The sequence below is a fragment of the Pimephales promelas genome, chromosome 10 (assembly GCF_988280905.1).
Source record: "Pimephales promelas chromosome 10, fPimPro1.hap1.1, whole genome shotgun sequence".
Taxonomy (NCBI): domain Eukaryota; kingdom Metazoa; phylum Chordata; class Actinopteri; order Cypriniformes; family Leuciscidae; genus Pimephales; species Pimephales promelas.
In genome coordinates, this window is record NC_142778.1 from 2,050,001 (window position 1) to 2,065,891 (window position 15,891).

Sequence of the window (15,891 nt, forward strand, 5' to 3'; positions counted from 1 at the left end):
TTGAGTTAGCCTCTAAAGTTTTATAGCCTCACTAATGTATTCCTGTGTGTGTGTATGTGCATGCATATTTTCAAAGCGTCAGTGTCACCAATCCAATTGTTTCTGATTTGATGATGAATTTTGTATGTTTACTATGCGGGGTCTCCAGGGACCCCGAAGACAACTAATGTCACGCTAACATAACAACAGATGTCATTCCAATTTTTAAAATTTGTGTAGATCTAGAAAGTGTTGAGAGCTGTAGAAAGTTTCATACCATTTGGACTAAAAGAACATTTTTAAAAAATTCATCAAGTCATTTGCAGGTTAAAAAGACACTCGCAGTTAATGAAAAGACTCGCTACACGCTACTTTTGTCATTACATGCATTTATTTGAGAGGGAAAAGCCATACACATCTCTTTGTGTTTACCAGTACAGTTTGATTAATTTAACAGGTAATTTTAAAAATTACTAAAAATAAAGCATTACAAACATTGGGTTGGGCGCACAGAAGTGTAGATTTCAATGTCAAAGACAATCTGGATGTAGAGGCCAAGTTTCTCTGAGTCAACATCAACCGGCCACGCAGAGAACCAGAGAGGACCCAAAGCACCGACCGCAGAGCCTGGAATGGTGGCAAGTACTACATCTATCGGGTCAAGCCTCAATCTTCTGAGGTAACGTTTAGTCTCTAGTGTCTCCAGCGTCACGCAAGTGTAGTGTTTTCTTCATGAAGTCTTGTGCTGCCTCTTTGTAAATGGCGGCTTTCATACCCAAACACACTCTTGATTTACATCATATACTCTCGCAGAGCTCCACCCCCATTATATAAATCAACAGAGCCCCGCCCCTTTCCCAAACCCCAACCAATCAAAATAGGAAAAACTTTAAACTTAATATTTGCTCTTTATAGAATCTGAAAATATACACCAAAAGGGGGGAAAATCCCACAATAACAGATTAAAAAAAAGAGAGAGAAGAAATTACACAACAGACTCGGGTTGTTTAAAATAAATACAAACTGATTGAGCCAAGCAGCCAGAACAAAGAGCTGAGAAAAGGGTTAAAGGCAAGTCCTGTCTTCGGATGAGTACGTGACACACCAGTGGAAGACAGAATGAGTTTGTGTGGATTTGTGTGTGTGTGTGTGAGAGAGAAAGACGAACATTTTTACAATTCATTCGCCTTCCGAATCTTCTGGATCTCTCAGATGATTCGCTAACGCTCAACAATCATCCGGCCGAGGCAGGAGCCGACGGTTCGTCATATTCAGATGTGCTGGTTGATGGTGAGATCAGAAGTGGATGACGTGACCGATTCCTGAGCAGGAACAAGCGGATGTGTGTGTCGCTTTGGTACGAGTCTTTTTTTAGTGTGTTAAGGAGACAATAATAATGACAAAACTCGAGTGCTTCAAACCAATGAAATGTCTTTGCTCAGAGTGTTGAGCCGGTCATTCATTACGACCTCCAGTCCACGAGGGGGCGACGGTGAGCAGTGACGTGGTTGAACAGAAGAAGGTCGCCGGTTTCTCTGCGTGTGTGTCTTTGGTAACTGAACATCTTTACGGACGCTCACCAATCACGGATGAGCTTTTCGTCATTTGAATACAATGCCAATTGTCACTAAAGGTCGGTCGTTTGAGGGAAGGCGAGTTCCCTGTGTTGTTTTGAAAGTTTATGGAAAAGACACGAGAAAGACGGAAAGAGTCCAGAGGAATATGAGCAAATGCCGTGTGGCAAGAACAAACCGCCTCTTCTGATTCTCACTACACGCGTGTGGACCCTGAGAACAGACAAATACGGGTTAACTTACCCAGACTTCCTCTTAAAAGCACATTCGTGAGGTATTATCCCAGCAATCCTTCATAAACATGGGAATTTCCTTGCGTTACCTAGGTTACAGCATTATGGGGCATCTCTGCTGGTGTCCAGACTGGCATCAAGGAGAAGCTCCTCTAAATCCTGCCCGCAGCTCAGCTCTGCAGTCACGCTCACTAACACACACACACATTATTAAACAGTTAGTTCCAGTCCTTGATTCTAGAGCCCGACCGATAAAGGATTTTGATACTGATACAAATATTTTGGGGTTTTAAAAAACTATATTTTATTTATTTATTTGAAACTGAACATGATCGTCACTAATTTTGTCCTGCTTATTTGAGTTAACAGAACTGATGGGGATGATCTTTTAATTGTTATTCAAGCAATGTATGTATCGTGACCAACTTAACAAGTGTTGCCAACAGTGCCCTCTGGTGGACAAACTACACAACTCCAACACTCATGACATGGTTCAAGCGTGTTTCGTCCGTTTTTATTTTATTTTTGAAATATTCATTTATCGGCCATTATAACTGCCGATACCGATAGTTTGGAAAATGCCTAATATCGGCCGATAATATCGGTCTGGCACTACTTGATTCTGATTGGTCAATAGCTGTGTTTATTTCATGATAAAACACTCAACGGTTCTATGCATCACTCCACCGCACCCCTAGCAACCCCTCTTAGCAACGTAAACATATGTGATGCGATCTGGGAAAACCCACCACATGGTGAAGTTTGACATATTACAGATATTAAAGCTGGACTCAAGCCCTTTCCAAATCTGTTTTTATTTCTTTTATCGTTTGTCTGTAACAAGAGTTGTGGTTATCTGAAGTCAGGTGATCGCTATGATTTTCAGAAAAACGGTTTAAAAAAGCTTTTGCTGATAATTTACTCACCCCCATGTCATCCAAGATGTCCATGTCTTTCTTTCTTCAGTCGGAAAGAAATTAAGGTTTTTGGGATTGTTCTCCATATAATGGACTTCAATGGGAACCAAACGGTTCAAGCTCCAAATGAGAGTTTCAGTGCAAACTCTTCAAAGGGCTTTAAACGATTCCAGACAATGAATAAAGGGTCTTATCAAGCGAAACGATCGCTCATTTAAACAATAAATAGCAAAGCTTAAGTTTTATAAGCTCAAATGCTCGCCTTCCTCTGTTCTGTGATGCGCGTCCGTGACTCTCCTGTTCAAACTCGTTTATCAAAATGAACGAATCTTTTCCCGAATCAATTCGTTGAATGAACCAAATGACTCAGAAAAAGATTGAACAGGAGAGTCACGAATGCTCATCACAGAACAGAGCAAGGCGACAATTTGAGCTTATAAAAAGTATTATTATTATTTTTGGTTTAAATGAGCGATCGTTTCGCTTGATAAGATCCTTATTCATCGCCTTGAATCGTTTAAAGCCCTTTGAACAGTTTGCAGTTTGTACTAAAACTGTCTTTTGGTCCTTGAACCGTTTGGTTCCCATTGAAGTCCATTATATAGAGAAAATACTGGAATGTTTTCATCAAAAACCTTAATTTCTTTTCGACTGAAGAAAGAAAGACATGGACATCTTGGATGACATGGGGGTGAGTAAATTATCAGCAAAAGTTTTTTCAAAAGTGAACTACTCCTTTAATTAACACCAGGAGAGCCGTTTCGAGCACTTTTATCACGAATAGATGGACTTTATATGGAATAATAATATATCTATTGACTCCCACTATAAAGCTTGGAAGAGCCAGGACATTTTTTTAATATAACTGATTGTATGCGTCTGAAAGAAGAAAGTCATACACACAGGATGGCTTCAGGGTGAGTAAATCATGGGCTTTTTAAAACACGTTTCTTGGGGTCGACAGCTTACAAAACATTTTTTTTTTTTTTGTGCTTGTTTGCGTTACACCTAGGGATGGGACGATAACCGGTTTCACTATAAACCATGATAAAATGCACTGACGGTTAGTATTATCGTTTAAAATTTAATTATCATTAAAACCGTGTTTGATTATCGCGATTTTAATAACTCACTGAATCCTGTCGGCCAGTCTGACGCAGGCGCGCAGCACGCAATATTTTTAAATATTTTCAATAAATTACTATTCGAGAAGGAATGGCGGAAGGCAGTGACCGTGCTCAGGAGGTTTTTCAGCCTTTTAAGAGGACCAAATCTGAGGTGTGGTCATATTTTGGGTTTTACAAAAGTCCTGAGGGAAACTTGATCGAGGATGGTCACCCTGTCTGCCGAACAAAAAGTCACTACAATAGAAACACTTCAAATCTGCCGAGTCGTCTTGTGTGATCGTCACCCGAACGCAAGGCAAGTTAACTTTGACCTCAATACCAAAACTACGTCTGGGAAACAATTGGGCACGAAATGTTGTTTTGAGTTGAAACATTTTATGTCACTCACTTGAAATAGACGTGAAGCTTTCGCGAAGAAAAGTTCGTAGCAAGTGGATCTGAGCTAAAGACGAACGAACAACTTCAAACAAGACTATTATTAAGAGTGATATTTTAAGGGATAGTAAAGTATAGATACATCACGTATTAAACCGATTTTATTTTTACCACATATTACGGGGACATATTGAATTGATAATGAGAATAGCTAATGTTTTAAATCTTACCTGTTTATGAATTCATTTTGTAAAACAATTGTCCAGACAAGATATATCACACCAATATTATCAAACTCTGTAAACAATAAATCAACTCTGATTTCATTTTTGCAATACAATCAAAAACCGGAGACGCAAGACGGCAAGTTGTATTTGAATGAAACAAGAGCGCACGTCCGTTGTGAATGTTATGGATGTGCGCTGTGTAATAATGCGTTGCTATTGACGACGGGCATTATAAAGAAGCAAATGCCATAGAATAGAATCTTGCCTAAAAACTGCATAGAGAGGCTTGTTTTATTTGTTGTTTGTTGATTTTCAATTATAAAATGAAATGAAATGTTTTCAGTGTGAGCATCAGTTCTTTTTGAGCACTTTCATAAATTTTTAACAAAAACCGTGATAATATTGATAATCACGATTATTTTGGACACTATAATCGTGATATGAAATTTTCATACCGTCCCATCCCTAGTTACACCACAGCAGCTTTTAGACGTCGTTTTGTTTTTTTTGTTCTAAGGCAGAAATAACACGGAGGCAGCTTCTCGCAATGTAAAGTTAATGGGTGTGGTTTTCAGATTCCGACACGCGTGTCGCTCTGTCTTTTATAAGGTAATCCAACGGTAACTCACCATGCTCCATAATGCAGCTGGCTGGTTTGAGTCCCTCTGTTTCGAGCAGGTGAAAGGCAAACTCTGGCTTCAGCCCGTTGGGCAACACTATTCCCGTGCTCATAACCGGACACCCTTCTTCTTCAGGAGATCCCTCTTGTGCACTGGAGACCTCCGTGACCTCCCGCTGCTCACTGGATTGCAGTTCTTCAGGGTTTGGCGTCCCGTCTCCAGATGGCTCTCTTTGGGTGGGACTTGATTCCTGGATCTGTTCAGTGTGAGAGCAGCACGTCTGGTCCTCCTCACTGGTCTCTTGTGATGTTTTTGTCACTGGTAACTCCTGCGAGTCTAAGTGAGTCTGATCGAGTCTAACTTGGCTTTCAAATGGCGTAGCAAGTTCCTGCTGAACTTCATCAGAATGAGTTGTAAGCTCAGACGTTGGCGTGTCGAGTACGTGTGATGTTAACGTACTGAGCTCAGGCTCTGCTAGTTGTGTTGGTTTCAGCTCAGGCGCTTGTGAAGGTGCATCTAAAGGTGCTTTTATATGGATTTGTGTGGGTGTTTCAGATGATATTTGGCTCTCTACCGCCCTCTCGAGGACACATTTTGGCAATGCGGTCACCTGTTGCTGCTCAGGAGGGCTTTCAACACGCGTTACCATAAAGATTTTGTGTCCTCTGCCAGGACTAGACACAGAAAAAAGGCGTCCAGGAGATGATGGGGCTCCGGAGGAAACATTGGCTTCTGTTACTTTAATTCCCGAAATGAGGGCTGGAGATCCTGGTAGAGGCGGCGCCAAGGGCACGACCTTACATGTGTTTATTGCAGGAACCGGTATTGGAGATGTGCTCTGTGTTGAAGCATCCGATGCCTCTACTATCTCCTCATCCTCAGTGTCCGAGTCGGAGTCGTCTTGCGGTGTCGTTTCTTGATCTTTGACTTCTTGGTTCTCGGATACGTCCTCTTCATTTCCCTCCTCGGTTGAGTTTTTCTGCACAGCCGCATTTTCTTCCTCGCTTTTCTCAGCCGATGCATCTTCCTCATCCTCCTGAGCTTGTTCCTCTGTGGTGATTTCTGGCATTGAAGCGGACTGTCTCATCTTCTGTTCTGTTTCTTCCTTCTCTTTGGCCAAGATGAAGTTCCTCTTGCAGCCATTCTGAATGTCTGCCAGCAGGGCGCGCTGTGTCTCAATGAAACTCTTCACCTGTACGGACAGAGAGAAAGTTATGCAATTAAAAGAGATCAATGTCGTAGTTGCATCTGCTGAACACTGAGGTAAATAATTAACTGTAGTTAGTGGAAAAATAAAATAACATTACATTGTAATAAACAGCCATATTTACCTTGATCTTAAAAACGAATCCAACATGAAGACTTTAATATTTCGGATTTTCTTTTAGAGTTTTAAATCAGCCTGAACTCATGGAAATAAATAAAATTCATCATATATTTAATTTCTAATCTATCTTAACGCTCTCATGCACATTGGACGTTATGAGATAACGTTAATCTTTGTACTGTTAGTATGCATGCATGTATGTTTTTCTTGAGGTCCCCTTGAAAACGAGATGTCAAATCTCAAGGGGTTTTCCTCTTAACAATAAATTTGAATTAAAGAAGGATCATGAAACTAGTCTAATAAAACTGGAAATGTAATAAAAAAATGAAGAAAAAAAAACATTTCCACATTGAAACTACTGTTTCGACATCTTAGCATATTACAGGGTTTCTGCAGGTCAAGTCAATTTTAAGACCTTTTTAAGACATTTTAAGACCATAAACATTGAAATTTAAGACCTACACAACAACGCATTACCAAAAATTTAAATAAGAAAATATTCTGAAAAAAATGATTTTATATAATATGTGTGTGTGTGTAGGTGAAATTTGTACTTTGCATTTTATACTGTAAAAACACAATTATAGTTGATTTCAGTTGATCATACCCAAAGATGAAATGGCATGAACATTTAATTTCATGATTACTATGAAATCAATTTGCCAAATGTACGTCTAAACCCAGCAAATAAAATTAGCATGAATATGCACTTTTTGTTTACATAAACATTAAAATACCATTAAAAATTATGGCCAGATTTTAAAGGAGTGTCTTGCAACAGCTTAATTCTAGTTAAAATAAAGTCTTCACAAAAATAGTTTTATAAACAGATAAACCTCACGTATTTCAGCCTTTAAATAATCTTTTATAAAAAGATTGAGTCAAAAAATGATAAATTACTGACATTCACATCCCCTTATCTTTTATTATTAATGGTAAAATAGGGGCCGATTTTCCTGTTGCGTCTGTCGTTGCTAAGCAACCATGCACTGCGCTCTCCATGACGACAAAGACGGTTTAGTAGCCAAAGGATTTCCAAAGCAGCAAAAATCATTATACTCAGTCCTACTTCAAATCAAGCTAAATCTTTTCCCCTCCTCTTTAACAAACACTCACCGTCTCTTTCTTGGGCTCTCGGTCCAGGTCGAGTCGGAGCAGAGATGTGTTGACTTTAAAGGCGAGGGAGAGAGCCATGAGGCCGCCGGTCTTAATTTCGTTCTCCCGCATGTCTAACCGGAGGAGCCTCGGACTCTCCGCGATGAACTCCGCTATAGCGACAGCTCCTAGCATATGAACAAGCACATGGTCATCTTCATGCTTCACACTCATACTTAACACAAGCTGGCCTCTAGAATAGGGCTGCACGATATTGGAAAAAAAGTGCGATTTTTACTTTTTCTGCAATATAGATTGCGATTCAAAACCAATTTGAATAGCTCTATTTGAAAATACCGGGGAGCATCTGGAAAAATTGCGAGATATAAACTTAAAATTGTGAGATCTGAACTTAAAATTGCGAGATATGAACTTAAAATTGCGAGTTATAAACTTAAAATTGCGAGAACTGAACTTAAAATTGCGAGATCTGAACTTAAAATTGCGAAATATAAACTTAAAATTGCGAGATATAAACTTAAAATTGCAAGATATAAACTTAAAATTGTGAGATCTGAACTTAAAATTGCGAGATATGAACTTAAAATTGCGAGATCTGAACTTAAAATTGCGAGATATAAACTTAAAATTGCGAGATATGAACTTAAAATTGCGAGATATGAACTTAAAATTGCAAGATATGAACTTAAAATTGCGAGATCTGAACTTTAAATTGTGAGATATAAACTAAAAAATTGCGAGATCTGAACTTAAAATTGCGAGATCTGAACTTAAAATTGCGAGATCGGAACTTAAAATTGCGAAATCTGAACTTAAAATTGCAAGATATGAACTTAAAATTGCAAGATCTGAACTTAAAATTGCGAGATCTGAACTTAAAATTGCGAAATCTGAACTTAAAATTGCGAGATCTGAACTTAAAATTGCGAGATATGAACTTAAAATTGCAAGATCTGAACTTAAAATTGCGAGATCGGAACTTAAAATTGCGAAATCTGAACTTAAAATTGCGAGATCTGAACTTAAAATTGCGAGATATGAACTTAAAATTACGAGATCTGAACTTAAAATTACGAGATATAAAATTAAAATTGCGAGATCTGAACTTAAAATTGCGAAATCTGAAGTTAAAATTGCGAGATCTGAACTTAAAATTGCGAGATCTGAAGTTAATATTGCGAGATCTGAACTTAAAATTACGAGATATAAAATTAAAATTGCGAGATCTGAACTTAAAATTGCGAAATATGAACTTAAAATTGCGAGATATCAAATTAAAATTGCGAGATATAAACTTAAAATTGCGAGATATAAACTAAAAATTGCAAGATCTGAACTTAAAATTGCGAGATATAAACTTAAAATTGCGAGATATAAACTTAAAATTGCGAGATATAAACATGAATCATGGATGTGACTCATACGGATGTGCACATCTCGATATCGATGCTAATCGGTGCAGCCCTACTCCAGAATTCAGAGTCATCCATCTTGTGGTCTCATGTAACTTCACGTTTGCACTCCAGATCTTACCTTCGCAGGAGAGTTTGGTGGAGGCCAGACCCAGCCTGAGGATGGACCGGTTTGCTACGAGTCCGTCTTTCAGTTTGTGCACTCCTTCGTTCCCTACTGCATTATGGCCCAGGTTCAGTGTTTCCAAGCTTTGAGTGTACGGCTACAGCAGCAGAGAGCGAAAGAGATGGATCAGTAAAAGTAAAGGAGTGCAAATAGAAAAAGAAAAATAACTGAAGGAACTGAAAGTGGATTCAATATTTAGTGTGAACTAGGTATGTACCGGTGAGGAAAATCTTTAAACCGATAAATAAACCCTACGACAACACCGGGGTGGGATCAAAATCTGGGGTATTGAAATCGATTTTAAATGCACACTCGATTCTCTTTTGAATTCGCAATCATGCATATTCTGTGTATAGGGTCTGACAGCACATTTGACAAGATAAGATATGTCAATAATGCTCAGGATCTGTTGTACACTAAATCCTCCACCATCGTCTTGTCAGTCATCTCTCCTTACTCTTGTCATGTGTCCAGTTGCTCGTGCTGTTTGGAAAGCAGACGCTTTCAGATTATTATTGTAGAGTCCGTTGTTCATTTGAACTAATGGTAAACGGTTATGTGGTGGATATAAACTCCGAATTCAGAGAAAAAAAAGTCAAAATTGCGAGATGTAAACAGAATTATGAGAAAAAAGTTCAAATCACGAGATTTAAACTCCGAATTCAGAGAAAAATTAAAAAATTGCGAGATGTAAACAGAATTATGAGAAAAAAAGTTGAAATCACAAGATTTAAACTTAGAATTCATAGAAAAATTTAAAATTTGTGAGATATAAATTCAGAGAAAAGGTTAAAAATTCAGAGAAAAGGTAAAAAGATTGAGATGTAAATTCAATTATGAGAAAACAAAGTTCTAAATTGCGAGATATAAACTTAAAATTGCAAGATATGAACTTAAAATTGCGAGATATAAACTTAAAATTGCGAGATATGAACTTAAAATTGCGAGCTAAATTGCGAGATATGAACTTAAAATTGCGAGATATGAACTTAAAATTGCGAGATATAAACTTAAAATTGCGAGATATGAACTTAAAATTGCGAGATATAAACTTAAAATTGCGAGATATGAACTTAAAATTGCGAGATATAAACTTAAAATTGCGAGATATAAACCTAAAATTCCGAGATATAAACTTAAAATTGCGAGATATAAACTTAAAATTGCGAGATATAAACTTAAAATTGTGAGATATGAACTTGCATCTGCTAGAAAAAATTCAGAATTGTGAGAAAAAGTTGCAAACACCTTCCATGGGAACACCCTCCAACAGGAAACCGTATTCTTGCAGTAAAGTGTGTGGATGTACGCTCAGAGACTGTTTATAAACCACACAGCCTGTTCAGAAGGCATGCACATACTGCAGTGCATTACACACAAGGCTGTGAGAATGTGTGTGTCTTTAGTCCTTAATTAACAAAAAGATGCCAGGCCACACGTAAACACGAGCGCTGCACGGTCAGCAGCCGCCAAACAAACAGACACAGCATCCCCTCAATCTCCATAATGACCATCTGACTGAACGAGGACGAGCCTCATCTCACCGTTGGCGGTCTGCGGGGCACATGCTGGATTCTCAGTCATTTCAGAAGAAGCCATAAGGGGCTATTGTGCTGTTGTATATCCACGACTGGATTTTTTTAATGTTTTTGAAAGGAGTCTTATTTGCTCACCAAGGCTGAATTTATTTGATCTAAAGAGTAAAAACAGTAATATTTAAAATATTTTGATTATATTTTAAAATGTATAATGTATTTTTTTGTTTTAAAAGAAATTAATACTTTTATTCAGAAAGGACACATTAAATGGATCTAATGTGACAGACATTTATAATGATTACAATTATTATTTAAAACAATTTCTGTCCTTTTTACTTTCTCAAATGACAAAAAAAAAGAAAAAAGTACATATTTGTCAGTTTGAAGACCGACTGAAGTGTGAATTTTGAGAAGATTTCAAAAAATGCAAAAAGTAAAAATGAAGTTTAATAAGGAACAAAAGAAACCTGAGAACTGTCCTGTGGGTTGATTTTTTGTAGTTTTTCCATCCAAAACAATTGTGATTACATTGTAAAACATTAATATTACAAACTAGACCTGAAACCATAAGTTGATATTATCATAAAAAATGGTCAGGGTTTTTGTTGTTGAATAGTCAATCAAAAAATAAACCACCCTGATTAATCTAATAACGATAAGATTAGTCGATTATTCAAAATAATCATTAGATTACCAACTGGAGATTTTCAAAAGATCCATTCATTGATTAATCATTAATACAATATTACTAGTATTTTCCTATTACTAAATAATCAGCTTTTTATTTATTTATTTTTTTTTAAATGATTTTAAGCATTTATATTACTACACTGAAAAAAAATATATTTTCAAGATTTGTTATCAATTTATTTAGTTCAGATAACTTATTATTTTGAGTTTCTGATGATTAAATTAATCCCCTTCATTGTATTAACTCACTTTTTCCAGTTCAATCAACTTAAAATTTTAAGGCAACCAGGTTACTTTTTTTTTTAAGTTAAACCAACAATATTTTTTTACAGTGTACAATTATATTTTGCCAACACTTTATTTTAGTCTTTGCTACATGTACTGACTTCAGTAAAAATGATAAATTAAGCATAATTACACAAAACTAACCCTAAACCAAACCCCTGGTTGTTAATCAAGATTACGCAGTAGTTGATTGCATAATTAAACTAAAAAGCACACCTTAAAACAAAAGTGTAACCTCTATTTATTTCAGGTTTACAAACTTTTCTCAGAAGGCAACGAAAATCAGTGTTGAGCTCAGAGTGAATTTTGCGTTTGGCTTTACTCTCGGTGTGAATAAGCCCTGGAGATGTAGAAGTCTGTGAAATTGTACATGGAAACTTTTGTGGCGTAATTGTGTGGATGTTTACCAACGCGGCGGTCAGGTAGCCCATGCCATTGTGTGTGAGCTGGTTGTTCCAGAGCACCAGTGTGACCAAACCCTTCCTCTGCTCCTTGAGACCCTCACATATATACGCCAAGCCTGAGGAAACGAGAAAAAAACAGATATACGGAGGGAACACAAAGAGCTAAAGTGTGAATGACCAGTACAGAGATTTCTAGAGGAGGAGACCAAGAGGAGATCCAGAGAGAAGACGAGGTCAGACCTGAGTCTAGGATGTGATTGTTTCTCAGGTCCAGGATCTGGATGTTGTAGTTGAACTTCAGCAGGTTCCCCAACTGAGCCGAATCCTGCAGACCGTTCAACTTATTGTCAGCCAAATACAGCTCTCTGAGGTTCATGTTCATCTTCAGTGCCGTGGCTGCACACACACATCAAACAAGTCGCCTTTTAGTTGCTTCATTCATTTGTGGAAAATGGTTAACTTTAAGTGTGATTGCAATGCACACATAAGGAATTTGCCTTGTTTCCATATAAATGCAATAATACAATAAAAAAATATATAAAGACCTAGAATAGGCATATTTAAAGTCAACAGTGTTATGGATGATAAATAAAAGTGAATTAACAAGATTAGAAGAGTATTGCAGCCTATGGGAAGAAGATTAAAGGATTAGTTCACTTTTGAAAAAACTTTTGCTGATAATTTACTCGCCCCCATGTCATCCAAGATGTCCATTTCTTTCTTTCTTCAGTCGAAAAGAAATTACCTTTTTTGATGAAAACATTCCAGGATTTTTCTCCATATAATGGACTTCAATGGGAACCAAACGGTTCACGGTCCAAAAGACAGTTTCAGTGTAAACTGCTCAAAGGGCTTTAAACGATTCCAGACGATGAATAAGGGTCTTATCAAGCGAAATGATCACTCATTTAAACAAAAATAAATAAATAAAAACATAACAAAGTTTAAGAACTCGTTCATCAAAATGAACAAATCTTTTTCCGAGTCAATTGGTTAATTCAACCAACGAAACGAACAAATTGACTCGGAAAAAGATTTGTTCATTTTCGAATGAGTCACGAACGTGCGTCACAGAACAGAGCAAGGCGAGCATTTGTGCTTATAAAACTTAAACTTTGTTATTTATTTATTAAATGATCGATCGTTTCACTTGATAAGACCCTTATTCATCGTCTGGAATCGCTTAAAGCCCTTTGAACAGTTTGCACTGAAACTGTCTTTCGGACCTTGAACCGTTTGGTTCCCATTGAAGTCCATTATATGGAGAAAATCCCAAAAAACTTATTTTTTTTTCGACTGAAGAAAGAAAGACATGGACATCTTGGATAACACGGGGGTGAGTAAATTATCAGAAAAAGCTTTTTGAAAAGTGAACTACTCCTTTAAAGACGTTCTAGATGTTCAGTGTTTCTGAAACGCTGGCTAAAACAGCCCGTGTCAAAACGACAACAGAATCAGCCAATTGTTGATTCCCAGCAGATTGAGGCAACGATGTCTTGTAGTTGGAGATGTCTCTGAGGGTGTTCATGATGCAGGATTGCTGGATGAAAACTTTTTCCAGCTTTTTTCCAGTTTATAATAACCTTTTCTGGTGAAAATGGAGACTTTGCCCGCTCCCCCCAGCGTTCCCAGGCGGAAAACCAACAAACGAACGTCCCGGAAAGTTGAACGAGAATCGAATCGAACCGTGACCTTACAATCGAATCGAGGATTTGGAGAATCGTGACACCCCTAATAGATATGGGGGTTATGTTTTGATTATTTCGTTAATTTGACGACCCTCTTGTTTCCCTTATTACTCATGCTTTTTTTTTGTTTTTTTCCATTTATTATATACATTGTAACGTCCTCACTCTTCGGTGACACAAAAAAACCTTCCTCAAAAGCCTGATGATCATATTTGATACTCACATTTTAACAAACAATATGGATAATCATATGAACCGAAGTTGTGTCCACTGTGTCCCCGATCATTGTGTTTGTGCACGCATTACCCAGCAGCATTAGCGGTCGCCCTGAGATGCCGGCGTTCTCCAGGTGCAGGACCGCCAGGCTGCCGCTGATCCGCAGCGCTCGGGCCACGAACGGGGCCGAATGGTCCAACAGAGGAGTGTTACGGGCGTCCAGGTACTGCAGAGAGCTCGTCTGAATGAGACACACAGATGGATAAAGATTAGCACATCTTTGAGATGAGCACACCAGCCGGAGCGGGTTAAAGGATTAGTTCACTTTAAAATGAAAATTAGCCCATGACACACCGAGTGTGTCCGAGCATTAGACAATTGGTACTATATAAGAGCATGGACGTTCGATTAATGGACTCTAATGATCAGTACTACACACGTTTTGTTTAATAAATAGAAGTAATTTGAGCACATAAACTTTAATATGGAGGATTAAACACGATTCAATATAAGCAGTAACTAATCACCGACACTGTCCCACAACCAGGTTTTACGTTTCTTAAGCGTCAAATAACAATGACTCTGAATTTTATCCATTAATCAAACTTCCATAGTGCATATTTCTGCCTTGACATGTTCTCATATTTGTTTTTGTTTATTGATTGTATATTTTGAGTTTTATTCACATCCATTCAAGTTTATATTTTGCTTCCTAAAATATATTTACACAATGGAAAACGGAAAATAGTGCCCAGTTGAAGTTGCGCTACATTTTCTTTATTGTTTTTTTTCCCTTTATTCTTTAAGGAGATGCACTGAATTTTGTTGAATAAGAGGACCTATTTATTATTTTTATGCACATATTTGTACATTAGCAGGAATGTAGCACAATGTATGGATGTGAAAGCAATGTGAGACAATACAATTTGTAAAGTTACAATTAAAAATAAAATTTGTTGAATAAAATTCAACAAATAATCGTGATATTTAATCGCGATCTAAATATTGATCAAAATAATCATAATTATCATTTTGGCCATAATCGTGCAGCCCTACCCTCAAGCCATCCTAAGTGTTTATGATTTTCTTCTTTTAGACGAATACACTCAAGAGCTTTATAATGGCAGTGAATTGCAACCAACAGATTGAAGCTCAAAAACATGCATCTATCCATCATAAAACGTCTCCTGTGGGGTAATAAAGGCAAAAAGAGCAGCAAAATGAATGAGTTTGTGTGAGAAAAATATTCACATTTAAAACTTTAGAAGTAAAATAATGAGCTTCCGGCCAAATGAATATAGGTATTCCACTTATGCAACGTCCAATGCAACGTACTGCTAATGGTTCGGCTGCGCCATGACACACTACGCTACTTCTGACGTCATACATTTCACAAGTTGCACTTTAGGGGCGAGTAGACCGAGTAGAGTGTGGCCGTTTGGTTAAATATGTTAAATATGAATTGTTTTGCTGCTTTATTAGCCCACATGAGCAGTTTGGAGTTCGTTTACAATGGATGGATGCACGTTTCTGAACCGTCATGATTCAGATTCGATATCACGATTCTGAACTCGAGATACAATATTATTGCAATACTACAAGACATTTGATAAAAGGTAAACAAAAAACATACTTTTAATTAAAAATGCTAAATTTGAAATTACACTGTGGGTGAAAATAAATAGGCTTGGACTTGGTGCTGGAAACCAGTATAACAATATTCATGATTCTGAAGCTGAAAATACATAGCCTAGAAATCTAGACGTACCCTAGCGGCAGCAAAAATTATTTTGCAGCAAAAGTGTGATCTAGGTCTGGCATCTTGATGTAGGTCTGGCATGCCAGGCTAGAAAATACAGCTAAAAAAGTACAAATTATTTTCGCTTTTTACTGGTAACATCAGACATCTGGCATCATCAGGACCCACAATTACTCTCCCATTGCATTATTATACATTATATTCAACATTATATATAGTTAATTTAATGTGGTACTGA

At 37.4% G+C, this 15,891-nt stretch overlaps 1 protein-coding gene across 2 annotated transcripts in view; it reads right to left on the bottom strand.

The window, feature by feature from the left end:
• Positions 1–351: 351 nt before the first annotated feature.
• ppp1r37 (protein phosphatase 1, regulatory subunit 37) overlaps positions 352–15,891 on the bottom strand; it is a 41,726-nt gene continuing 26,186 nt past the window's right edge. For both annotated transcript variants that reach the window (XM_039647502.2, XM_039647500.2), the window contains 8 exons: positions 13,985–14,135; positions 12,231–12,386; positions 11,994–12,106; positions 9,029–9,170; positions 7,496–7,662; positions 5,062–6,244; positions 1,876–1,977; positions 352–1,766 (listed from right to left, as the gene is read on the bottom strand). In XM_039647502.2, the coding sequence (XP_039503436.2) occupies positions 1,889–1,977; positions 5,062–6,244; positions 7,496–7,662; positions 9,029–9,170; positions 11,994–12,106; positions 12,231–12,386; positions 13,985–14,135 (2,001 nt within the window). In that variant the 3' untranslated portion in view covers positions 352–1,766; positions 1,876–1,888. The remainder of the gene's footprint in view (positions 1,767–1,875; positions 1,978–5,061; positions 6,245–7,495; positions 7,663–9,028; positions 9,171–11,993; positions 12,107–12,230; positions 12,387–13,984; positions 14,136–15,891) is intronic.